Source organism: Dioscorea cayenensis, chromosome 17, assembly GCF_009730915.1.
Source record: "Dioscorea cayenensis subsp. rotundata cultivar TDr96_F1 chromosome 17, TDr96_F1_v2_PseudoChromosome.rev07_lg8_w22 25.fasta, whole genome shotgun sequence".
Classification (NCBI taxonomy): Eukaryota; Viridiplantae; Streptophyta; class Magnoliopsida; order Dioscoreales; family Dioscoreaceae; genus Dioscorea; species Dioscorea cayenensis.
The window spans coordinates 215,702-241,794 of NC_052487.1; the positions used below are offsets into that span (position 1 = coordinate 215,702).

At 34.0% G+C, this 26,093-nt stretch overlaps 4 protein-coding genes across 7 annotated transcripts; 2 read left to right on the forward strand and 2 right to left on the reverse strand.

Annotated features, from left to right (window-relative positions):
• Positions 1-792: 792 nt before the first annotated feature.
• Positions 793-5,970, reverse strand: LOC120280762 (bifunctional nuclease 1). Of its 2 annotated transcripts, XR_005542404.1 has the most exons (11): positions 5,766-5,970; positions 4,817-5,137; positions 3,969-4,139; positions 3,815-3,864; positions 3,657-3,713; positions 3,390-3,455; positions 3,231-3,305; positions 2,737-2,855; positions 2,139-2,230; positions 976-1,130; positions 793-892 (listed from the first exon to the last, which is right to left on the reverse strand). XR_005542404.1 is itself a non-coding variant. In XM_039287705.1 (10 exons), exons 2-10 carry the CDS (start codon positions 5,124-5,126, stop codon positions 1,078-1,080), a joined length of 993 nt encoding a protein of 330 aa, XP_039143639.1. In that variant the 5' UTR covers positions 5,127-5,137; positions 5,766-5,970; the 3' UTR covers positions 793-1,077. The 2 variants fall into 2 exon arrangements, 1 of the variants encoding a protein (XP_039143639.1); XM_039287705.1 differs by having other exon boundaries at positions 793-1,130.
• A 368-nt stretch (positions 5,971-6,338) lies between these two features.
• Positions 6,339-9,642, forward strand: LOC120281392. Its single transcript, XM_039288235.1, has 2 exons — positions 6,339-6,664; positions 9,227-9,642. The coding sequence occupies exons 1-2, from the start codon at positions 6,427-6,429 to the stop codon at positions 9,598-9,600; spliced, it is 612 nt and encodes a 203-aa protein (XP_039144169.1). The 5' UTR covers positions 6,339-6,426; the 3' UTR covers positions 9,601-9,642.
• Positions 9,643-11,646: 2,004 nt separating this feature from the next.
• LOC120280425 (phosphatidylinositol/phosphatidylcholine transfer protein SFH3-like) lies at positions 11,647-14,683 on the reverse strand. Its single transcript, XM_039287270.1, has 14 exons — positions 14,638-14,683; positions 14,255-14,537; positions 14,068-14,167; positions 13,711-13,977; positions 13,544-13,621; positions 13,355-13,456; positions 13,231-13,280; positions 13,061-13,160; positions 12,900-12,995; positions 12,689-12,817; positions 12,496-12,607; positions 11,996-12,399; positions 11,801-11,887; positions 11,647-11,718 (listed from the first exon to the last, which is right to left on the reverse strand). Exons 1-14 carry the CDS (start codon positions 14,681-14,683, stop codon positions 11,701-11,703), a joined length of 1,872 nt encoding a protein of 623 aa, XP_039143204.1. The 3' UTR covers positions 11,647-11,700.
• A 4,708-nt stretch (positions 14,684-19,391) lies between these two features.
• On the forward strand, positions 19,392-24,482 carry LOC120280986 (bifunctional dihydrofolate reductase-thymidylate synthase-like). Of its 3 annotated transcripts, none has more exons than XM_039287945.1 (13): positions 19,392-19,545; positions 20,266-20,320; positions 20,906-21,418; positions 21,499-21,901; positions 21,993-22,037; positions 22,332-22,397; positions 22,658-22,719; positions 22,810-22,884; positions 22,972-23,137; positions 23,564-23,687; positions 23,811-23,917; positions 24,005-24,189; positions 24,274-24,482. In XM_039287945.1, the coding sequence occupies exons 3-12, from the start codon at positions 20,955-20,957 to the stop codon at positions 24,113-24,115; spliced, it is 1,623 nt and encodes a 540-aa protein (XP_039143879.1). In that variant the 5' UTR covers positions 19,392-19,545; positions 20,266-20,320; positions 20,906-20,954; the 3' UTR covers positions 24,116-24,189; positions 24,274-24,482. The 3 variants fall into 3 exon arrangements, with proteins under 3 accessions (XP_039143879.1, XP_039143878.1, XP_039143877.1); XM_039287944.1 differs by having other exon boundaries at positions 20,266-20,283; positions 20,874-21,418; XM_039287943.1 differs by having other exon boundaries at positions 20,266-20,283.
• Positions 24,483-26,093: the final 1,611 nt, after the last annotated feature.

Here is a 26,093-nt window from a genome sequence, read left to right on the forward strand (position 1 = left end):
AAATCTTGGAAGAAACGGGAGAATAAATTTTAATTGAGAGTATTATGAAGTATGTTGCACTTTGGGTCAAATTAAAGAGAAAGAAGACACACTCGTTATCGGGCTTCTCGGGCCCATGTGGACCCCACATGTTCGAGTGTTACATAAAAACTGGGAGTTAATTAATTTTGAATATTTAAAAATTTTGTCTGGATTTAAATTATGGTTTTTGGTTTTTTATAGATAATAATTTTTTTTAATTATTAAAAAAATATGAGAGATGAGCTAATGAGAGACCTAATGGCAACTATAAATTGAAATTAAAACCATATCTTAATTTATAAGTCAAATTAAAGCTACAAACTGACCAATCTATGTCCATACTTATATTAAAGTAATATGATTAGGTAATAGAAACCTACCAAAACCTACCTAAATTTTTTTAAAAATTATATATATATATATATATTAATATTTAATTTCATCAGAAAATGAAAAGCTGTCTTCATGCGGTGGATTTAAAATTTGAAAATAGGAAAGAGCTATCACAAGTAGCAATTAGATTTGATGTCATTTTCCATGAGAATTAAGTTCGTCCCATATGCTTTATTATTTTGAATCCTAATAACGCCAAAAAGATTAAAAAAATATATATTAGACACAAAAACAAACCAAGAGGTTTATATTATTTATATATATATATATATATATCTAGAAACACAGTATAAAATCCATTGGAAGTCTACTACACTGTACACATATACACATGATAAACAACATATACAATATACAATATATAAAGACACCAAAACAAGCCAAGAGGTTTGCATTATATATATATATATATATATACATATATAACAAGAAACAGAATATAGAGTCCATTGGGAGTCTGCTGAGTTTATCATCATATCTGTACACATATACACATATACACATGATAAACAACATATACAATATATAAAGACATACATCATGATAACTAATTAGAGGTACCAATTTCGAAGCTCTCTTGCCTCGCTGCTTCATATTGAGGTTTTTCTTATGCACATCTCCATATGAAACAACATAGTCAAAACAATGCTTTCCATGAGCTTGTCACCGGTTCCTCTTCTTGGCCCGGAGTTCCATGAGCTTGTCCCTCCATTGAGCTGGACCATATCATTAGTACAACTTTCAGGCTTATACATATATTTATACACAAAAACAACAATAAAAAAGAATGGAGGAAAACAAAAGGAGGTTAAGCTAGACCATAACTTCGGTGCAGGCTTACAAATATCTATACATAAAAATAACCACAACTGAGAATCAAGGGGAAAAAAATTTACGACAGTGAGGAAGGAAGTCGGTTTCGGTTTATTGACACTGGGTGGATATCACAAAAACACTAGATAAAACATCTCATGGCAAAATCATTCATCTCAGGACGTATGTGCACTAGTCATCTTTACCATTCACGGTCACTTAGCACATAACCAACATGTTCAGTGCAATGCATCAGGTGTAGACCGAAATTTTCCATAAAATGTATGTGCTTGAACTATAGTTCACTAATATATTTTTTGGTCCATAAACCCAAAAAATCAATTTTATTCAAAGATCCCTAGAATAAGAAAAACAAAAAAACCACTAAATAGCTTCAATCCCTATTTAAACATTCTTTTTAAACTTCAGACCAAACAAGTGAAACAACTGCTTTGCCTGAGACCAAAAAAAAAACAGGTGTGGTTAAGGGGTCAAAAGTGAAGTTACACTGTAAATTATTAGATTGAATTCAATCTAGCTCCAGGAGAAAAATTAAGAATGATGGGGTATACAAATAAAACTATGGGGCCAATAATGATTGAAATGGTGCAAAATATGATGATGGGATCATTATCAAGCAATGTCATTGAGAAAATCAAGTTCAGCATGAGAAATGCACTTCATTACTTTCTATAAGTGCTTGCCTGCCACAAAAGAAACTAGAAATTATTTCGGACAATGAATGGCATCCCTAACACCATCATTGGCATAGCATAAGCATTCTTTGTTTGCAATGAACATATCTCCTTTAGCAGGCCAATTGAATCATTTAAGTTTTTGATATTCCAGTGCTTCACTAACTAGAATGACTGACAAAGGAAAAGGAGAAAGATATATCACAAATATTATACCAGCATCTCTGTATCTTTCCTCAACTGCAGCAATCAGCATGTTGCGGACAATGTTGAACTCTTTGGAATCCAAGCAAGGCTGGCCATCCGGCCTGTTGATAGAAGCACCAACTTTCAAATAAGAACCAGCACAACTTATATAACCATGAAAAAAAATAGTAACAAGGATATTCCTTTGTAGAATTGATGAAGCGATCATTTGTTTAAGTTCTTCAATGGCGTAAAGAGACAGATTTAATAAGGTATCATTCACCTCCGTAAAAAAAATCAGATAAATCAATTTATATTAGCAAGTTACATTTCAGAACTTTCATATTAGATATTTTGAAGAAGGTTCTAAGAATATATGTTGCCAGCTCCATAATTAACAATTTTGCAAGCATTGACATTTATTATGATTTATAGGGTAAATGACAAATTCTAGCAGATTGAAACTGATATATAAACAGAACAAGCAAAGTGGCTAATGCTCATTTCAATGTTATTAAAACAACTGGAAAGGCGGGAATGTACACTTGACACAAAATTCATGAGCTTACACAAAATGAAAAATACACTCATAGTCATGATTGCTAGTTCAAACATGCTGAATTTTCACCTGTCAAGTTCTGAAAATAGCATCCCATCAAAAAGTGAACCTGGCAAAGCTTGTTTGGCTGGTTCAACAACTCTCATCCCATCACTGTAAGCAAGATGTTTATTGACTTGAATGGGGACCTACAGATGATCAGCATATTAGTGACTACAGATAAATGATCAGCATATTTATTGATTACAAATCACAAAACCTTCAACTTACTCACAGACATGAAGGTTTTTAAGCATGTGTCAAGAATCAAAAGTTTGATCAATATATTTAGGCTTTTATTATTTGATACTACTAGCTGATCAGTTGAAATGAGGGTATCTGTATATATGTATAGATAGGGAGGCATTCATAAAGATTTGAAAATCTATTATGAAATAGTCTTAAAATTACAAAGACACCAAAAAGAAGTCTTTTGATCAACTAGTATGAGAGTGACCGCCTATTAGTTTTGGGTATGAGCCATGATCTCAAAATTATAAAGCAGAAAAGGTCAGTGACGATACCTTGCACCTTACAGCTATATTAATTGCATCAGAGGGGCGGAGATCAAAGCAGACACATTCTTGCTCATTCCCAACCTACAAGTGCCCATAAGTCAAATCCCAGGTTGCCATTTGCTCAACTACAACAGAAATAAATAAAGCAGCTTTAAGAAGTCCTACCTTAGAAAGGTACATCTGAGCAAAATATGCTTCATGCACTCGTTTCGTCACTCTAACCAGTTGTGCCTGAAATAGCAAATTCTCTTACATGGTAAAATGATAACAAGAATTGAATCTTAATAATAATAATAATTCTGGATAGCACATGATCAGTATACTAAGCTGTACATCTCCACAAAACCACAGACATCCAGAAAAACAAAAATAACCAAAAAAAAAAAAAAGATGTTCCATGACTAAACATTGACTGTCAGGGTACCAACTTACCTCATATCCCATCTTCTCAATCATTTCTCTAACTACATAGTATATAGTTGGCCTTGCCTGGAAAACAAACATGTTTTCAGATCTATTTATGAAACCAAGTTACTGCCGACATCCAAACAGCAACTTAAGAAAAGAGACTTATAAGAGAGGAGATATACAATAGGAATATTTCGAATTGCAGCCATTAGCATCACACTAGGCGTCTCCACTGCAAACACAAAAGCAGAGCAGAACATATTTCCAGTCATTCTTCTTGTAAAAACAATATACCATCATTAATCAACAATATCCATGCTATGAAGAAATACATACAAACAATAATAGGAAGAAGAAGGCCACTTCCATCTTCGATCTTCAAAACCATCGCAGGATGAGGAGCATAGTCTGGAAGAAGCCCTCCATGAGGGTTGTTGTGAACACATCTCAAATTTTTCCCATCACGCATTTTAATCAAGAAACCATCTGAACCACTTTTCACCTCAACTGCATTGGTCAAATACAAATGCCCCTCTAGTCAGCATGCAAAATCCAGTTTTACAAAGAAAATGAAAATTCAATGAGCTAGTAATTCACAGTAAAGAATTGAACATCAGTATAAACAACAAAACAAAATTAAACCCATGTTAACAGACATGTCATATTACAAGAATACTACATTGAATGCTTGCATCATGCATAAATTATGACATGCAGAACCCACCAAAAACAAGAAAGCTTGGCATGTAGCGACTTGCTGCATGCCCAATGCATGCCCAAAAAAGTTTCATGCTAATCTCATGGTTATATCACAAATAGACACATCCATCAATTGAGAACAGCATAGTACTTTCAATCACAAAATAGAACAATTAAGCAACATTGACAATGTTCAGAATCAAAGAAAAAGCCACTTCATATGCCAAGTTGTCACATTAGACTAACACACGTCTCCTAGGCTCCATGCTGAATAGACATATCTTAAGTTACCATGCAAGGAGACATACAAAAACAAGACAAAGATGGGTATACTTGACCAGTTGACCTCACCAAAAAATAATTATGCAGCAGAAAGTTATTATAAAATTGATTACAGTGCTTCCACATGCACAAAGAATCTCTCTCCGAAAGAATAGTGAACCCTATGAGCACCAGAGGAGTTTTCCATGAATCAAATAACATACCAGCTTCAATCACACTAGAGTCCACGTATTCTTCACCGTTTTCCATGAAATCCCCAGCAGTGTTCCCATTATTGTCAGAAGATGAGCTGAAGGTACAAAAAATACCTCCCCTCTTTTTTACGCTAGTTTGAGGGAAAAGAGTGTCAACTCCCGCCATATCCACATCCCTGCATTTCCCTTTAGTCCCTAAGAATACATTTCTAACAAGCCCAGCCTTTGTTATGTGATAACTTAACAGTGGAACACGATTGCCTGCAAGCTTCAGGCTGACAGCAGGTGAACAAATAACTGCACTGGGCAGTGCATTCATGCTGATGCGTCCTGTTCACATGACAAAAGCTTCATGCATTCCGGATAAAACAAGTAGGAAATAAAACCAAGAACTTCATTGGTGATCATATAGAAACAAAGCAATACCTACCCATTCATTGCTTGAATCAACCATAACAGTAAGCATTTCCAAAAAAAATATCACATGAATCACTAGCAAGGCAAAAAAGGCAGCATGAAACTCATGAACAGGATTAGCCCTTTTTCTTGGCAAGGAAATTTCAGGAAATGAAACAATCTTTGAACTTCTCAATAATTTCTCTTTTCCTTTTCATAAATAGAAGGAAACCTTCATGCTCCATTCCATCATCTCTCTGACATTTAACTCATAGCATATCTATCTCCATATTTAAAAAATCATAAATTTAGCTCAGAACGAAACCAAACTTCCAAATTCACACAGAAACACAAGCTAAAAAACCCTAATCTCTTGCTATACTTAAAAATACACAGAGATACAAAAACAAAAAGCAAGCAGCAGCAGCAGCAGCATCAACAACAACAACAACAACCACGTCTTCTACATGATTAGAAAGAGTATTCATTCCATAAACTCCATGATCAAAACACAACGACCAACAAGATAAAAAATCCAAGAAAAATATTAGAAAATTTATACCTGAAAGGCTGAAAACCTGCAATCCGAGAGCAATCCCAGAGTTCCGGCAATGAAATCGTGATCAATCACACAAAAAATTCCTAGAAAACTCGGATCCACAGGCAAAAACAAAGATCCAAAACCCTAACCCTAAGCAATCGATCGCAAGAGAGAAACCATCGCAAAAAAGCTCGAGCTCTCCATTCGATAAAACAAGAACAAAAGAAAGAAAGAAAAAAGAAGAGCAAGAACACTGCTCACTGGATGATACGGTTCCACTGTTACCAGTAAAGTACTCTTTTACCCCTATATATTATTGTTTTTACGCATTTGCCCGAATAATAATGGACTAGGTTTTGTTGATGGTTAAGGTTAGCATCGTCTTTTTACCTTTGGAATGTAGATTTTTGTTCGATGGTGACCTGTTGTAGCCGGTGTGGACCAGAACCAATTTATTATATTTATGAAGGACTGCTGAGAGAGTGCCACGTGGTGTAGTATTAAGCCCTTCAAGAATAAAAGTTTTTCATGCCATAGTATGGTTACTAGAGCCTGGAATTCTAATACTGCTTCCTCTCCCATGCATTCCTTTGCTCACTTCATTTCTTACACTAAAAGAAACCTTTGCAGGTGGAAAAATTCCGGTGTTTGTCATTTCGATTCGGAAATCCGTAATATTGAAATGGAGATCTCCTCTGTGGACCAGAGTGGCTCTCTTTTGGATGATCAGTGGAGGATTACTTGGCTTAGGGCTCTCAAAAATCGTCATGCAGCCCTTCTGAGACAGAAAACTATTTATTGGGGTCAACGTGCTAAGAATCTGTGGTTATCGGGTGGTGACACAAATTCGAGCTTCTTCCACAAAGCGGTCAAAATTAGAAATCACAAGAATAAAATCAAAAGCATCAAAGATATTTCAGGTAACATCTACACCGCTCAAAGTGATATTGAAAATTGTTTTGTTAATTATTATAAGAATATGTGGAGTTCTTCTTCCAATCTTGATCTGAATTCTCTGATCTCTGCCATGCCGGATGATTTCCCTGTGTTGGATGTTGGGGATGGAGACGATTTGATTAAACCTATCACCAAGCGTGAGGTTTATCAAACTCTCAACTCAATGCCCCGGGGGAAAAGTCCTGGTCCGGATGGTCTCAATGTGGAGTTCTATATCTTTTATTGGAATGTTTTGGGGGATCATCTTGTTCAGGCTATTTCTCATTTTTTCAATCATGCTAAAATTCCGGTTTCTTGGGGGAAAACTCTTATCACTCTGATTCCCAAAATTGATAACCCTGTCTCTGTTTCGGATTTTAGGCCTATCTCTCTCTGTAATGTTTGTTATAAAATTTTAGCTAAGATTTTGGCCAATCGCTTAAGGTCTGTGATTCATAAATTAATTAGCCCAGAGCATTCTGGGTTCATTCCGGGGCGTGGCACTTGTGATAACATTATTGCAGCCCAGGAAATTGCCCACAGCCTGGAATATGATACCACTACCCTCCCTAGGATGATGCTCAAAATTGACATTGAAAAAGCTTTTGATACAATTGAATGGGCCGCGATCTTTGCCACCCTCCATAGAATGTCCTTCCCTTCCCGTTGGATTTCTTGGATCAAAGCTACCCTTTCCTCTGCGTCTCTATCCTTCAATATTAATGGCCATATCTCAACTTGGATTAGCAGTAATAGAGGGGTGCGACAAGGGGATCCCTTGTCCCCCCTTCTTTTTCTGCTTGTTTCTCAGACCCTGTCCATGATTCTTAACAAAGCTATGAGTCTTAACTTGGTCCCTGGGTTTTCTGATAGCGTCAATAGAAATTTTAATCATCTGATGTTTGCTGATGACCTCATCTTAATTACTAGAGCCTCTAGGAATGCAGCTAAAAATTCTCTCCTTTGCCTCAATATCTACCAACATCTTACGGGTCAAAAACCAAATCATGCTAAATCAGCGATCTATCTGCCCTCTTGGTGCAACAGGAGAATTGCTCGTTCAATTGCCAGAATTCTCAGCTTCAAGATTGGTCATTTCCCATTCCCTTACCTTGGTGTCCCTATTTCACCAAAAAAGCTTTTGGTCAGACAACTGGATTTTTTACCTAGTAGAGTTCGCAAAGCTATTAACCTTTGGAACCACTCAAATCTATCCCTTGCTGGCCGTTCGGTCCTTCTTAATAGCACTATTCTAGCAATCCCAAACCATTATTTATCAGTCATGAACCTTCCCCTTTCAATTCTGGATTCTATTTCAAAAATTGGTAGGGACTTTCTTTGGAGTAATGGCGGCAATAACTCTGGTTTCCATTCTGTTGGCTGGACCCTTACTACTCAAAAAAAATCTGAGGGAGGTCTTGGTGTCAGGAATCTCAGACTGGTCCAACATTCTCTCTTGGCCAAACATATCTTTGCTATTATGAATACTGAAAACAAAATCTGGATTGATATTTTCAAAACTAAATATTTTAACTGGCATCCTTGGCATCATAGTAAACCTTCTCATTCCTCTTGGTTTTTCAAATCCATCTGCAACGCGGCAAACTTTCTTAAAACAAATTTGTCTATATCTTATATCAATCCTGATGGCTTTAATTGGATGAGGGATCCATGGTTATTGGACACTCCCATTTCCAAGAAGCCAACATATCTTAATATGAATCTTGATTTGGAAAATTTTCTCTTTAAAGATTTCTTGAGGAACAACTCTTTGTGCCTTGATTACCTTACTATGATGTTTGGAGATTTGGCGGATTTAAATCGTTGTAATAAATTGACCTTGGTTGAGAATGGACCGTCCCTTTGGGTTTGGTCTCCCCCCAACCACATGGCCTCTATCTCCTCTGCAGTTTATGATCATATCAGTACTTCTGTTGATTCTGTGGATCTTTGGAATGGTTGGCAGCAAATTTGGAAACTGTGTGTAATACCTCGTGTTAAAACATTTATCTGGAAACTGGCCCATGGCAAACTTACAACTGGAGCTTATCTGTATAGCCTTCGCATCGGGCCCTTCGTTAATTGCTATTTTTGTGATCTGGAAGTTGATTCCATTGAGCACTCCATTTGGCGTTGCTCTAAAGTTATTCACATTTGGCTCCCTATCCTGGCTATGATGAACATTAACTCCACTGACCTTCTCTTCCTGAGCTCGGGTAGTTGGCTTACCCACAGCAATCACAGTAGATTGGAAAACTCAAAATTTAAAGCTATTATTGCTTTTGCTGCCTGGCTTTTCTGGAAGGAAAGGTGCAACCATATTTTTCAAAAAACCACTCCTAAGCTGGATAACATTCTTGCCAGAGCCTGTGCCTATTATGATGATTTCCTTGTGGCGACTGGCAAAAACCTCAGGGAATTGCCTAAACTTAACCCCTTCTCTCATTCAATTTGCATTTTCACTGATGCTTCTTGGAAGCATCGGTCTCTTTTTGCAGGACTTGGGTTTATTATCATTTCTAATCCTGGGAAGATCTTATTGGCAGGTGCCATGGGTGCTATTCACGACTCGCCAATTAATGCCGAACTGGATGCTATCTGTCTGGCGCTCTCCATCTGCAGAGAAAGAAACTGGATCCCAGATAGAATCTACACGGATTGCCCGGGTGCTGCAAGGATGGTTCTCAACCCTCATCCCTGCATTGCTTGGCAGTCTGCTGGAATAATCTCAAAGCTGAAAAACATCATCCAGAACTTCCAACACACTTGCATTTCAACCATCCCAAGAGAAGATAATCTAATCGCTGATGAGCTGGCTGCATTCGGCAGTCACAATCCCCTTTTATCACTCTTCTTCCGAGGCTTGGACCGTCCGAATTGGTTAGAAGAGCTATGCTCTTCTCTTCATCTTTGTTTTTAATTTCTCTTTGGTTTCTTCTCACCCAGCTTTTAGCTCTTGTATTCCAAAAAATCACATAATTATAATAATTTTTAATGAATAAATAAATAAATTTGAATTTCTCTGAAACAACTCAACTTAATAATATGTTTCTCTTGGTTTTTTATTAATTTCATGATTTATTTATTACAATGAAATAAATGGTCATGTTGCAGAAGCCCACTTAATTGAAATAGTTAGCGGTAAAAAAAGTAAATCTTTCCTATGATGTACACAGTAATAAAAGTTTAAATTTTTATTTGAAGAATTACCTTATAAATAGTATCACAACTCACACCACTGCATCAAAACTTTTTTTTTAAAAAAAATAATAATAAATACACATCTATATATATTATTAAAGTAGATGTATAATTTATTCCGAGAACATTTCAAGTAACAATTTATTATTTTTTTAATAATATTTAAATTTTTATTTATATTACTTTTAATATTAATAATTAAAAAATATTAATTACACATAAATAAATGTTCATGAGACTTTTGAAATCTAAAATATAAAATAGTTTCTGAGTTGTTTTATTATATTATTTTATATATGATATTGCCTCAAAACTCCTCATAAAAATTTTGAATCACCGATGCGAAACTGGAGAAAATGCCTCATGTTAATAATTTAAAAAGATCTCTGAAGGTTAGATCCAAAATATCATTTAAAAAACCATATTATAAATGCCTTATTAATTATAAGTGTCTTGTTAATTCATTTGACATTGGAATGTGATTTATGAAACACTAACTACCCTATTGACTTTGTTTCTTTTTAATAAAGCTGTGGTTTATCCACTTTTATCAAAAAACTACCCTCTGGCCCATGCAGACATGAAAAGCAAGTGCTTGTTGCAAACTTCAAGCTATTGTCTATTGACACGTTATTTATGTGTTATTATTTAAGCATGCGAAGTTGTGTTTGAATTAATGCTTTAAAAATCAATTTCAACTTTTGCATTAAAATTGAAATAAATGTTTCACCAATGCATTAATGAGTGCTGGTTTTTTAATTTCAATAGAACTAGATCATTCATATCTTAAAAAAATATATAATTTTTGCATGATTTAATAAAATTTTTTTTAATAAAAATTGGATAAAATCACAACATTTTTAACGAAGTTTCGAGTTACCTCTATTTTTATTATAATCAATGTGTTTTATTTAAAAAACTATTATTACCAATTATCACCCTAACCAATATATTTTTATATATACTTAAAAAAAAATTAACCACAATTACATGAAAACACAAAGAACATACAAACTAGAGAGAAATACAAATAGAGGGGAGAAACTAACAGGGAAGAAAAAAAGAATAACCACAAGAGTGGTTCACAAATAATTATTGTTCATTTTATATTTTTCAAATAATTATTGTTTATTTTATATTTTTTTCACGTATATATTTTTTATAATTATACACTCTAATTATTGTTAATTTTTTCATAAGTTATATAAACTATAAATAAAAATAAAAATGAAATTACAACACAAAAATTAAACAAAAATAATAAGGGAACTAAACACTGATGACATGTGTGCATCACATATGCATCTTTGGTTTTATGGTGTCCTCTACCTATTATTATTTTCTTTTAATAATAAAGTCAATAAATCATAAATTTATTAAAAAGAATAGTGTACAGAAAAGACCACTACTGGTTTGTTGGTTAAATTGAATGTAGTTGTTATATATTTTATTTATTTATTTATAAACTTATTTTTAAAACAAAGGAGAAGAAAAGATAAACTTGCTCCCAAATTTTCTCTTCCCAAAAGGAGAGCATGAATGTATCATTGTTAGCAGAATTTTATTCCAATAGACAATGAAATGGAGTATAGAAAGGCAGGGCAGTCTCCAAAGAATCTTTGTAAATTATAGAACACTCACTCACTCACTCACTCACCAAACATCAAGATTCAAAACCACACACACAAACACAAACAAAGGAGGAGCACAACATTCATCAATGATCACTTCTCAACTTCCTCATCATCATCATCTTCTTCATCTTCTTTATCTTCATCTTCATCTTCATCTTCATCTTCATCATCTCTTTTCACTTTCTTCACCAGCAGAATGGATTCTAAATTTAACAAATGTTAAGACTATGTTATTGTTGCATTGATTCATCATTCAGTGTTTTCTGAATTTTTGTAATTACTTACCAACTTGCTCTTCTTCTTCTTCTTCTTCTTCTTGCTATCAATATAAGCAGCCATCTCCCCTTGTCTTACAAGAGCATCCTCCAATGCCTACATAAACCAATTCAACAAATTTTAGTTTATTTTAATCTCCAAAACAACCATAAATAACATTCATTTTACATGAACTTATACAGTTCAGAAAATACAGAGCAATACCTTCTTTGTTGCATTAAGTTCAGCTTCCAAAGACTCAGCGCGGCTTACAGCAGTCTTCAACATCTCCTCCTTCTCGGCCGGCATTTCAACGGGCTTCGTACTCATGATGCTTACTTTTTCTTCCAAATCACAAAGACGCTTCAACATGGCAGAGTATTCAGTGGTCGAGATGGTCACCGTTTGTGCCGGCAGCTGTGTCCGGCCTTTCTCCATGTTTTCTGCAGAGCAAGTATTGCTAGCATAATCAAGTGCTGCACTAACAATTTTCCTCGGCATTGCTTTTGATACTCTGATAACAGTTACAATGCCCATGATCAATGCCATGATCCCGGAAAGGATGTTGTTACTCATCATCCCTTCTGAGATCTTCGCAAGATCTTGAAACTCACAAGCCCCTGCATTACCTACGTGATCGAAAAGAAACATTATTAACAAAATCGATAGAAAAGATGCCGACCGAGCACAAAATAATATCTTAATATATCTAACTGCGAACAAACCTTTATTGATCGCTAGTGTTTGATTCATCGCTTCTTTATTCGATAAAGCATCTACGACTTTGTCGACCATGGGAGCAAAATCATCATAAACATATGAGGCCACGGGTGGAAACTACATTGAGTAATGTTCGATGAGCTCGATTCAACTTAAAAGTTTAAGCTAATAGAATTTTTTTCTTCGAGAGTTAGTTACCTTGTAGTCAGAGCTGGCTATTTCTTCATGAACAGGAGACAAATGAGGGTGCTCAATCATACTTCTTGGAAGTTTAGAAGAGATGGATTTGTCATCGTCTTCCAAGAAAGTCTTCGCAGAAATAGAATCCTGATGATAATTAGTAACAATTAAATCAAATTCAACATCATTTGCAATAAAGAGAAAATGATTACATGTAGTCTAGTACCACCTTTGGATACAATATCTCATCCTCGGAGATGGTCTTCTCATCTATGGATGGATTTTTCTTGTGTTTTCCGCATTTAGCCGCACCGTTTTGAACCATCTGCATAAATTGCCCATGAGTTTACATTCAGATAGTTTCAAATACAATGCTTATGAGATTAAGACCTTTAGGACTTCGGGGTCCTTCCATGGACCTTTGTCGGAACGAAGACAACCACCATGCTCGGCGCATGTGCAGGTACCTCCAAGAAACTCCGGCAATTCACTAACAAAATCAATGAATGTATGAGATTAATGTATACTTAGTTTAAACAAGAATGACATTGTTTAGTTACCTTGCATCAATCACTTCAAGAAGCTTGCTCTGGTACTTGTTTCCAAGAACCTGATAGCCAATGATTTCTGTTAGATTATGTGAATTTTATAAGCTTAAAAAACAAAATTAATGAACAAACTCACATGAATCTTTGAGGTTGTCTTAGGATCAAGGAAAGTTTTAATAGTGTTCCATAGCAGTCTAAATCCACTGCCTGCATTGATGATGAACATTTGGCACAGGGTCTGCCACAAAACAAGAGTACATTTGATCAATCAAAAGATTCAAAACCATCTATGATTTTCTTGTATAAATTTCTGAGTTTACTTTACCTCAGGATAGTTATCTCCGTCGATCTTCTGAAGACAACCGATGAGTTCACGTGCAGCCTTAGTGAGATGTTTATAGCCCTGAAAAATCCAAATGTACACAATACCATTATAATATATACATAATAGTTACAAGTAAGGACGTATCGAGAATATTAAGATTAACATACCACACCCTGCACATCAAGAATTGTTGTGCTTTGATCAATATGGCGCCTCGCGGCGATAGAACAAGCCGGGAATTTGACATCGAATGTTTTCTCGAACTCTCTGACATGGTATTTAACATACCGATCCATGGTTGTAACTTGCATCAACTTAGTAACATCAATCTGTCCCAGTCTTTCAATATAAACAGGTCTGCCTTCTTTATCAACTCCATGATGACCTTGTGGATAGTGTTCTAGGACTTGATCAATTTCACTAAATTCAAAGTCCTATATCACAATCAAACAACATCAAATCAGCAAAACTCTCATTCATGACTAGTGTTTCATTATTGTTATTGTTATGCTGATTTTAAGTACCTCGAGGACAGTATCGGCACCAAACTCCTTTCTCCATTTAAGCATATCCGTCCACATTTGCTTCGCTTTCTCGATATCAAACTTCCTTGCCTTCAAAAATCTATTCGATCACAAATAAACATATAAGTATATTATCATACTGTATTCTCTAATTTTAATACATAAAAAGCTCGCGAAAACAAAGCACCTAAGCATGGTGTGATAATCGTCATGTCTTGAAGGAAGAAGCTCTTCTAAGACGAGAATTTGTCGGAATGCATCAACGACACTCATTTCCTCAGCATCGCGTACATCCTCAATAGAAACAGACATGACTCTGCTGTGCTTCTTACTCCTTTTCGTCAAAGAATGCCGAAACTTTGTGGAGGCATTGATAGCCTTCTTCTTAAGAGACTCAATACGAGTCTTCCTTTCATCCTCCGAGTTCTCCGCATCGGATCTTCTGCCTCTCTTTTCTTCATGCAAAGCATCTAGACCTGAATAGTATCAAGAATTAATGATTCTAGTGTGCCTTCATCAACAAATACAATATTATGTAATATATCGAAATCGAAACCGGAAAATTAGTACCTAGTTTTTCAGAACGGTCTAGAGGCCCTGAGATTACTTCACTCATGGTTTGGCTTGCTTGTGAGCTGAACCTGGTGAAAGACAACAACAACAACAAAAGGGATGGAGAATTAAAGAACTCTGTTATTGAGTTTGAAGGTTATCGATCGGCACGCGTCTTTTAATCGCCTGAAATAAATAAACTTTTACAATCAATGAACCAGTAATTTGTTTGGATGAACACCATCCAAACATCAAGAACTTCACCCAAAATTCATCAGCAATTTTCAAAATTATATACAAAAACAAATAAGAAAAAACAAGTCAAATATAGTCCAATGAGAGAGAAAAAAAAAAATCAAAGAAAAACAATGTGATGATAAAAACAGTGAAGAAAAGAAGAGAACAATGTTGAGATATTACATTAAAATGAGAGGAAATATGAAGCAATTAAGAACAATGTCATTGAATGATAAAAAAGATGGATTGAGAGAAAGAGATATGAATTATAATACCTCAGAGACGCAATGAAAAGGAAGAGAGAAAATGAGTTTAAATGACCTCCAAACGCGCCGGAGAGAAAGGATTGGTTTTGGGGTGTTGGTGTAGAATGGGTTCGTTGGAGGGAATGAAGCGCGAAATGCAAGCCACTCCGTTTGTTTTTATTTTATTTTATTTTTATTTATTTATTTTTTTAAGCTAATTATGCATTGGACTTGAGAGAAAAAAGCGTAGAATTATGGGATTATTTTAGAAAGATTTGTTTGGATTTCCTTCGCCTCCAACTAATAACGTAGTTTTAGAGCAGGTTTTTCTTCGCAGAGACAAGCACCATCCTATAAGGGCAGATACAATGGTATACTGATTACAATCTGTTAATGATCCTTATATATTTATTAACTCAGAGAACATATAGAATAATTGGAGACATATCATAGGTTTTTCTAAAAAAAATATTTCATAAATTAAACTGAATTAATGAATCCCTTTGCGAGAGACAGAGCATGCACATTATTACATTTCACTATATAAAGTAGTAATTGATTTTTAGAGGTTGTTTTGAAATAATTTTAGGGCGACCACTCATTTATACATGCAAAAGAATTTTATCAACAAATGATATAAATATTAAAATAAGTAAATCTTCTCTTGATTTTTAAAATATAATGAATCACACATCCAACCCGTAATCTTGACTTAGTAAAATGATATATATATATATATATATATTGGCAAATAAGAATAAAACCACCTGTTAAGGGTAAATATATGTAAATAGCTAGGCTCGATGATATATACATATACATTGTCCCTTTTTTTTTAACTATAAAAATTATTTTTAAATTTTTTTAAAATTAATTCTCTAGACCAATGATTTTTCTAGTCTATTAACAACAATTCTTCTCCATAAAGTGTTTGCATCCTGTCGAAGAGAAAGGATTTGAATCTATCCTCTCAGTCCATATAGAACTAGGGTAGTTAACTTTGAATGTTATGTTTGTAAGGGATGTGTGTGTGTGTGTGTTTTTTTTCTTTTAAGTTGGGATTATTATATATATAGGTTATATATATATATATATATTGATGAAAACTTCTAGAATACTGGTGAAGAGTTGAGCTAAAGCCGGATATATTGCACTATTTGATAACATATATCTTAACTCAAAATTTTCCAAACTCTAAACAAACGTTCAATAACTAAAAATAGTTAAATTTATATTTCTTTGAAAGAACAAATATCTTATGGTGGCCATTTAATTTTTTTAATAAAATCAATAAATTATGAATATATTAAAAAAAACATTGAGTACAAGTGGATATATAGAGACTAGATCTACTCGGTGTGGAAGTTGAAACACATGACAGAAGACAATGTTTTTATGTCTAAAAAAAATGTCTCAAAAATTTTAAACACACCTCTAAAAAATAAATTAATTAATAATTACAGATTTTGTGATTAACACGGTTTTCTTATTGACTTAATGCTTTTACCACATAACCTTTCTGAATGTAACAGCCCCTGGTATTCTCTCCCATGGTTTCCCAACACAAGAACATAATCTAAAAAATTATTGTCACTGAATTGATACTAATCTTCAGTGGAAATTAGAACATTTTAATTAACTATATGCCTTTATAATTTTGGCTCTTCATTATCTATTTAGACCTTTTTATTAGACCCTTGAAAGGAATTGATGCCTTTTGTTTCAATAGTGGTTTTGGTTTCTTATTAGTCAACCATTGGAATGAAGTAGTGGGTAGGCATCTTTGAATAATTAACTTACCTCTCATAAAATGCTTTGCCACTAAATAGATACACGTTTTTAATGTAATTAAACATTGAAATTTTTGGCTAATTAGGGTTTATCAAGATCAAAGAAAGATGTGACCACCAAAAAATAAGAAATCATTTTGGTCATTGGTTGTCTCACTTCTAATGCTTGGTCATTTTGAACAATTACCATGAACTTCCACATGAGGGATATCCGAAGAATTTTTATTAATAATATTTTCGATGGCATTTGGTTGAAGTAAAATTTTTAATAATACTGGTTGTATTTGGTTGGTTCTACTGTATGGTTTTATTAAGTTTAATAGACGTGGTTTATCTACCTTTTCAATATATATATATATATATTATAATAATAATAATTATTTTGAACATGCCTTTCTTGATTCTCCATAATACTGAAAATATATTTTTTTTATCGGGTTATTAATAGATTTAAATGTAAAGAGAAACAAGCAAGAGATCGTTGTATCTACTATCAAAAAAATCTTAAATAATTTCAACTTTTTTTTTAATTTAAGCCTCGCAACTAATGCACTCAATGCGATGAGGATTTTACATTTAATAATTTATAATTGTATTTTTTTAATTTATTCAAATTTTCACATTAAAAAAATAGTACATATTGTTCTTTGGGATAAATTCTCTCTCACGGCATTTGTTTAGATGAATAGTTTGTTTATTTTATAAAAAAAAATTTAAAAAAAATTAAATTATATATTTTATATATATAAATTGGCATGAGAAGGCTTTGTCCTTGCTAATTACTACTGATCAAGTTTTTCCCCATGTATTCCACCCAATTACTCTTGCAAGAAATAAATCCAATATTAATCTCTTCATGCCATGAACTCCGAATTTGAATGGCAAGCAATATTTCGATAAGAGATGTTTTATATTATAAATATAAATATAAATATTCGATAAGTGATTTGGTAGTTGGGTAGGCTTTGTTTTAAGCAACAATGAAGTTTAACATTGTCAATGAGTACTTTGTAAAGATATGTGCTGTCCTCTCTGACTAATGTTTTTATTAGTATTATATTCATATAAAAATCACCTCTTCAGTGTTTCTTGCATTGTGGTTTGCAGTTCATTGTAAGGAAGGTAGTTGGAATATATATTATATATGATCACCATCCCATGGTTTATCCATTTATGATTATATTATATTATAAAAGATATGCTTTTATGATGCATGTCCCAGAGAATAACAGCAACGAAAAATATAAAAAAAATTACCAAAGTCACTTGGTTCATGTTGTTAGTGGTATTAACTCAGGGGCTCTTTGGTAATTTGTAATTAGCTATAATTAGCTATGGTGCAAGTGGATTTACTTATAAAACATTGTTTGGTTACTGTGAAATATATTTTACATGTTATTGTACTTTTACAGCATTGTAACTAATAATAACTTTTGTTGTAAGTTGAAATGCTACAAAACAACTTAATTAAAATTACTCTTCTCCTCATAAAAGCATAGCATTCTCCACATAAAATTTCAGGGACTTGATCACTCGTAGCCCTTGCCTAGCCTGCCGTTCGATAGCCCCACTGCCCTATCAGCTGCACCACTATGGTAGCCTCGCCGCTCCAACAACCTTGCTTCTTTGAGTCTCACTCTCCACTCCAGTAGCCTCGTGCTCCAGTCCCGTCCTTTGCTCTGGTAGCCTCATGCTCTAGTCATGCCACTTCTCATTTCGGTAGCCTCATGCTTCATTCCTGCTATTTCTCATTCAGGTAGTCTCACGCTCCAGCAACCCTGTTGCTCTGTTAATCTAATAAATCCCTGTTTCGGTATCTTTGTCGCTTCAACAGTTTTGTTGCTCCACTAATTCTGGAGGAAAGAAAAAATGACACAGATTTGAAACACACATAAAAATATTAATTATGTAAGAGTTTAAATTTTTATTTTTATACGAACTCAAATGATTGAAAATGAGGGCACATAAAGTATTAACTTTCTTCAACAATTAATTTGAAGCTACCTTTCAGAGGGTGTGAAGGATATCAACAAAGGGGATGGAGACAATAAAACTTTATTTACTGAATATTAGTATATATTTATTATACATATATATAAAGAAAATCTACCTTTCATTTATATAGTGTTTTTATTTTATAATTTTCTAATGGTACTTGGATTAATTAAAAATATATATAAAAAGAACCTTTAAAGAAATAGAATTACAGACACAAACATGGTTTGGAACTTTGGGTCACAATTTTATTTATTTAACTTTACTATACCCACATTTTCCCTTTTTCAAGGCCATATTTACAATTATATATTTATATTATTTTTTAAAAAAATCCACATCATTATAATTAATTATTTTTTACCCAATTAGCACTATACTTAGCTTTAGGTCATTCAGTAAATTTCAGTAATTGACAGGGGTAAATACGTAAATGTGGTACAAGACTTCCCCTATAAATGCGGTCCTTTCTTGGCGGCATTCTCGAATCCTAAAAAACCACGCGTTTGCTTTCCCTCTCTTTTCTTTCACTTCACTCTCTTTTTTCAAAATTGAAACCCCGAACCAAATTCTTCCTCTCTTCAAACCCTAGACTCCGAATCAGAAGAGATCGAAGCCCTAGTTCTATGATCGTGCTGATATGGATCTCTGATCGCTTGGTATGCTTTCTTTTTTTCTTTTTTTCTGAAATAAATGATTCATTTCCGTTAAATCTGAGCACTGGGAGTTGAGATCGGTGTTGATGTTTCAAATCAAGGATGGAATGGTGTTTGGGGTATTAGAGTGCTTTTTTGGCTGCTGAATTGCTGCTAATCTTTGTTTTAAATGGAGATCGGTGTGTTTGTGTGAGTTTAGCTGCGAGATCGAGTTTTTCTTTGATGTTTGACATGTATTTTTTTTGTTGTGATGTGGAGATTTGAGCGTTTTGGTGAAGATTTGTGCGTTTGTGGATTTGAAAACTCTGATGGTTTGATATCTTTTCTATTACAAACTGAATGATGTCTTGCTATGTTTGATATTGATATTAATGCTGTTTGTTATGTGAAATCTATAGAGAAATGAAGGGTCTTCATGTTGTTCAGAGTGAATTAGAATCAGATGAGTAGGTATATTAAAAATGTTTTGATGACTTAGTGGAATAATTTATAAAGGAATTGAGAATGTGGAGAGACTTGAGGTTTCCATGAATATTGACCACTTTGTTGTGTTTGATTCAAAGTATCTGTGAATGTTTCAGTTGGTTTTTGGAGAACTAAAGTCATATATTTATAATGGTCGGGAATATTTAACACTAGACATGTTTCTGCTTTTTTATTTTCAATCTCCCTGACCTTATTCTTTTCTTACCTTTTTTTTCACTTTTTGGATTCTGGTTGCAGGTTTCCTAAATATTTCAGGTATTTTTCTTTCACTCACCAATGGTTGTCTTTTGAGGTAATGAGGGGGCTATTTATTTATTATTTCTCATATGAACTTTTTTTAAAGCTTCCCCTGTTATAACAAATTACTTGTCAGTGTTTGTGGAGGTTTATTCTATTATTTATTATTTATTTTCTTTATATGTTTTGTTGTTTACAACTATTAATTCAGAGCTATTAAGATAATTAAATGTTATGTGGCAATTGCTTATTTCCTTTATAAATTGTCTTTATGGTGAACCTTGATATTGAAAGCATATGTTCTGAAGCTTTTGCTTAATTGAATATGATTTGCCTTCGGTCCTAATGTTTGATTTTGGAACTTTCTGTTAAATGAGCATAGCTTACAAGAGTTATCTTTTAATGTACATTTGTGCTTAATATGAAGCATACTTTTGTTTTTGTTGCTTTGCAAATATCAGTGCATGGTTGTTGTTTTCTTCTTTTTTGCTGATTGTAACCCTATCTTGTGTTTAATAATTATGTCCATTTCTTGCCTTACCTAGTTCAAGTTTTACCATCTTTTAACGCAAAGCTTCGCTTCTTCTTCTTCTTCTTCTTCTTTCAAGCTGGGTTTAAGAAAAACATTTCCACTATCCAGGGCTGTCTGCAAGGTTGTAAAGTAGTTCTGTTGTTCTAGAGTTCCAATAATGGATGGTGGCTTGCCTGTGAGTATTCAAAATGGTGACACCCAAAATGATCCTCTGCTTATAACTGATCAAAATGGAAATGTGCAAGATGATCCTCCAAGGACCTTCCAAGTTGTTGTTGCTGCCACTAGAAAGCTGGGTATAGGCAAGGATGGTAAGCTACCATGGAAGTTGCCATCTGATCTCAAATTCTTTAAGAAGATAACATTGTTTACATTGGATCCTGGTAGAAAAAATGCAGTCATAATGGGTAGAAAAACTTGGGAAAGTATCCCAGTCGATAACAGGCCTTTGCCTGGTCGCTTGAATGTGGTGCTTACCCGTTCTGGAAGTTTTGATATTGCTACTGCAGAAAATGTTGTGATTTGTGGAAGCATGAATTCAGCCTTAGATTTGTTGGCAGCATCACCATACTGCCTGTCAATTGAAAAGGTGTTTGTTATTGGAGGTGGTCAGGTGCTAAGGTGAAAATTTGACCACTCTGCTATGTCTACAACTATCCTTCCCATTACATATCAGTGATTCATGTATTGACTTATTGCAGGGAAGCTCTCAATGCACCCGGATGTGAGGCTATACATCTTACAGATATTGAGACCAGTATCGAATGTGATACTTTTATCCCTTCAGTTGATTTTACTGTATTCCAGCCATGGCATTCATCCTCTCCACTTGTGGAGAACAACATCAAATATTCGTTTGTGACATATGTTCGGGTGCGAAGCAATTCTGAAATTGCTGTGAGTGCTTTAAGCAATGATGCGGCAACTGATTGCCATCCAGAGAAGGAGAAGTTTGAAGTTGATAGGTTTTCATTTCTTCCAAAAATGATATTTGATAGACATGAGGAGTATCTGTATCTCAAACTGGTTGATGATATTATAGCTTCTGGTGCTCAAAAGAGTGACAGGACAGGAACTGGAACGCTGTCAAAATTTGGATGCCAGGTAGTAATTTGTCTTCTTGCCAAGTTTTTTAGCTCTCTTCTCAATGAATTGTAATCAATCTTTCTCATCATTATTTGCTTGTGCTCCTCAGATGCGGTTTAATTTGCGTAGATCTTTTCCATTGCTCACAACAAAGGTAATTAATTCAAACTTTCTGGTTTGTATTTATTACAATGGTGCTCATTAGTACATTGTTGGCAAATGTCATTAGGTGGATGTTCTAATCAATATCCTTTTGTTCAATATCACAAGTTTCTTAAGTATTAGTTTATATGAATGTGAAAGATGAATCACAAGGATACATTAGTTACTTAACAGAACCCCACCCTTTCTCCAAAAAATTTTTAGTACAAAAGATAAATTCTGCGACTGAATTGTGTAGCTTTGGTTTTTGTTTTGTATACAAACTTACACTTGTGTTACTTAATAGAGAGTCTTTTGGCGAGGTGTTGTTGAAGAACTCCTATGGTTCATCAGTGGCTCAACAAATGCCAAGGTATGGGATCTTTAACAAGGACGGTTTCCAATGTTTTGTTTTCTGTTGTTTTCTTTTCTGAAACAATGGAGTAATCTTTTCTTTTCTTTGAAAAATTCTTGCAGAAATCCTATATAGCAGCATTGCATTATTCTGGATACATTGATCTATGATCAACAAACTTGACTAGTCTTTATGTTCTGCAAATGATTATCTTTTCCATTGCAATTAGAAGCAAAGTTCTGCATTCCTAAGTAGTCTGTTCTCTCATCTTTTAACAGGTTCTTCAAGAAAAAGGCATACACATCTGGGATGGCAATGCATCAAGGGAGTACCTTGACAGGCATGCACATTTATTGTATATTTTGAGCACCAAAAATATAAAATGAAATAAAATAACGTTCATTTAATGCCTGGTTTTATGCATCCTCAGTGTGGGGTTATCACACAGGGAAGAAGGTGACCTTGGTCCAGTATATGGATTTCAGTGGAGACACTATGGTGCTGAGTAGGTTTTGATGAAATTCAATATTCTTTTCAAGTATCAATAACCTTCTTATGATCACTTTCTAAAACATGACTATATATATTGTAGATACACAGATATGCATTCCGATTACTCTGGAAAAGGATTTGATCAGTTGATGGGTGTAATTGATAAAATAAAGAACAATCCAGATGATCGTCGTATTATTCTTTCATCTTGGAATCCATCTGATCTCAAACAAATGGCTCTTCCTCCTTGTCATATGTTTGCACAGGTCAGTTATTACTTCTAAACTAGGACTCAGTGATATTGCCCTTGAATCATGTACTGCAGTACGGTCAAATGAGTTCTTATGTTTATCAGTTTTTGAAAAAAAAAACCATGAGAGCAGTTCCCTTTTTTTCTTGATGGGTTGCTTTGTTGAGTGTTGGAATGTTGAATGTGAGATCCTAAATTTATAGGCCATATTTAACGCATAGCTTTTATTTCAGAGATATGAGTTTATTTCTTTGTTAGTCATGCATATGCACGCTTTGTAAAATGTTCCTTTTGGCTCGGGTTGTGAGTATAGTTTTGGCTGTCTATTTGAACAAGCTAACCGAGCAAGACCATAATTCTCACTTTTTGGTATGTTCTGATTACAATACAGAGGATGGATACTCGTTTCTTTATAGTGATTTAATTTTTCATGCCTTTTCAGTTCTATGTGGAGAATGGGGAACTATCCTGTCAAATGTACCAGCGATCTGCAGACATGGGTCTGGGAGTCCCTTTCAACATAGCATCATACTCTCTCCTGACGTACATGATTGCTCATGTCTGTGGTATGTTTGTCTCCTATGCCTTCTCTGAGTCATATCTAGGCTTGTTTCTTTTATTTGAGCTAATTTTCTTACAGTTTCAGGCGTTGTTTCATACTTTCATTGCTTGTTTTTCCAATTACACAGGTCTTGTTCCTGGGGAGTTTATTCATGTGCTGGGTGATGCCCATGTCTACAGAACTCATGTTAGGCCTTTGCAGGAGCAGCTTCAGAAACAACCGAAACCTTTTCCGGTGAGAGAGCCTTCTCCAACTAACCTTTTGTAAAAGGAGCACTAACCTTTTGTTTTCTTTTTCTAATTGCTTGGTGTTGGGCTGTAGATTTTGAAGATCAATCCTTTGAAGAAAGATATTGATTCCTTTGTGGCATCTGATTTCAAGCTCATTGGCTATGATCCTCATTACAAGATAGAAATGAAAATGGCAATATAGAGCCAGCCATAGGTTCTCTCCTTCTAAATCAAAAGAGAACTCTTCTTCCTTCCTGCCTCTTAATGTATGCTCAGGTAAGCTAAGGTTTTATGCAGAATATATTATAATACAAGTTTAAAAAAAAAAAAAAATTGCTGATTTTTTTTTACTGTATTCAGGTAATGTGGTTGGTTAATCTGTTTGTGGGAGCAGTTCTGTCGGCTTTTACTTTTTTTTTGAGCTGGAAACTGGTTTTCCTTTTTTTTACTCTTGTTTCTTTACCTCACTTTTGCTGGCCATGATATCCTCTGGGATTAAAGTGCTTGTTTTACAGCCACCTATTCTAATTCAGATGTGCTACTGTATGAATATAGTGGTGATTTAGGAATTTGTTTGAGAATTGTAGTTGTGAAACGACAGTAGTCTGTCTGTCTTGCGGTGGTGTGCCTACTATTTGCTGGGTGATGCAGACTTTGGAGAACTGAAGTTACTCCAACAGTCCAACGTGCAACTTTTGATCATTGGTGTTGTATTACTTAATTAATTATGATTGTTTATTAATAACAATGATTTGATCTAGTCAAAGAGTTCATAGGTCTATAACATTGATCTTATAATGAAAGACATTAATATGAGACATTTTAAAATGTAGTAATGGATTTTGTGATAATGAGTTTTTAGGTACGAGTGTAGATTTGTAATTCAAATTTTGTGTCACCAAGAGTGCATAAATTAGATGTTTCATTTTTGACTCGTGCACATTTTTGACAATGCTCGTTGTATTTATAAACAAAAAATAAATAAATAAATAAAAACTGAATACTTAGGCCTGTTTTACTTCTCATATTTTGTTTTTAGTTTTTTAATTTTATTTATGTGACAAGTATATCTAAAGTTTTTTTATGACTTAATTTGCTCAAAAGGTTAGTTATCAATTTTGACATTGTTTGTGTTTTTTTTAGTTAAATATACATAAATTATGTGGGATTAAATAAAAGGAAAGTTCATTCAAAGACAGAAACTCAATAATAAAAGGAAAAAAATTTATAGGTGTATTTGATAGAAAGTGAAAATACAATAAATTTATTTTCTTAAAGCAAACTTTGTCAGCTGCCAAGCTAGTCTATCATAACAGAGTTTTGGTCGTGTGCTGTATTTTTATTCTCTAATTTGTATATTTTCAGTTTATTCTAATAAATAATTGCTGTTTGCAGTTTTTTTTTTTTAAAAAAAAATAAAAATAAAAAAACAAAAAGAGTTATAAAGCATAACGTAGAACATATTCAATTATAAAAGTTTTATGCTTCAGTTTTCACCAAGATTTATAAAAAAGAATTTAAAACCAAACAAAATCCGCTCATTATAATGGGAATTATTATATATAAGTTAGTGGGTTGGTCTGCGTCAACCATGCAAGCAAACAATATGATCTTCCAGCTATTATTCAAATCAACTACCTCTTGGTCATTATTAAATTTTGTTGTGTTAAGGTTTGAATCCTAAAACTTTTATTGGGCTATCATCTTTTCTTTGAAAATATGATCAAATTGAGGCCTGGAGTACATGTATGCAGGAGCTGTAATTACTAATGAGCCAATATTATAGAATGCCCACCCCACCATTTACTTCTATAACGTAATAGTTTCACCATTTTCCATTATCACCAAAATGAGTGCAAACTTCATAATGAACAGGTGCAAATTCACATGCCAAATGGACCCTTTCTATTTTCTTGCAAACAGTATCAAAATTTTGAGTCTCAGAGCATTGGATTCTGGTAGAAAAAACATTTCTTGCCATAAAGCATGACAAGGCAATATTAGCATCTGAAATGATTCCATGATTTGATGCTGTGCTACATTATTATTTCAATAAAACAAACTAAATGAGGGTACAGTCTTCTAGGCTTTGCTTTAGTGTTGTATGTCAGGGTTTTATCCACATCTAGTGGATGTTTTGTAATCGTTTCTCTTTACTTAATGAATGTGGTTTATCCATC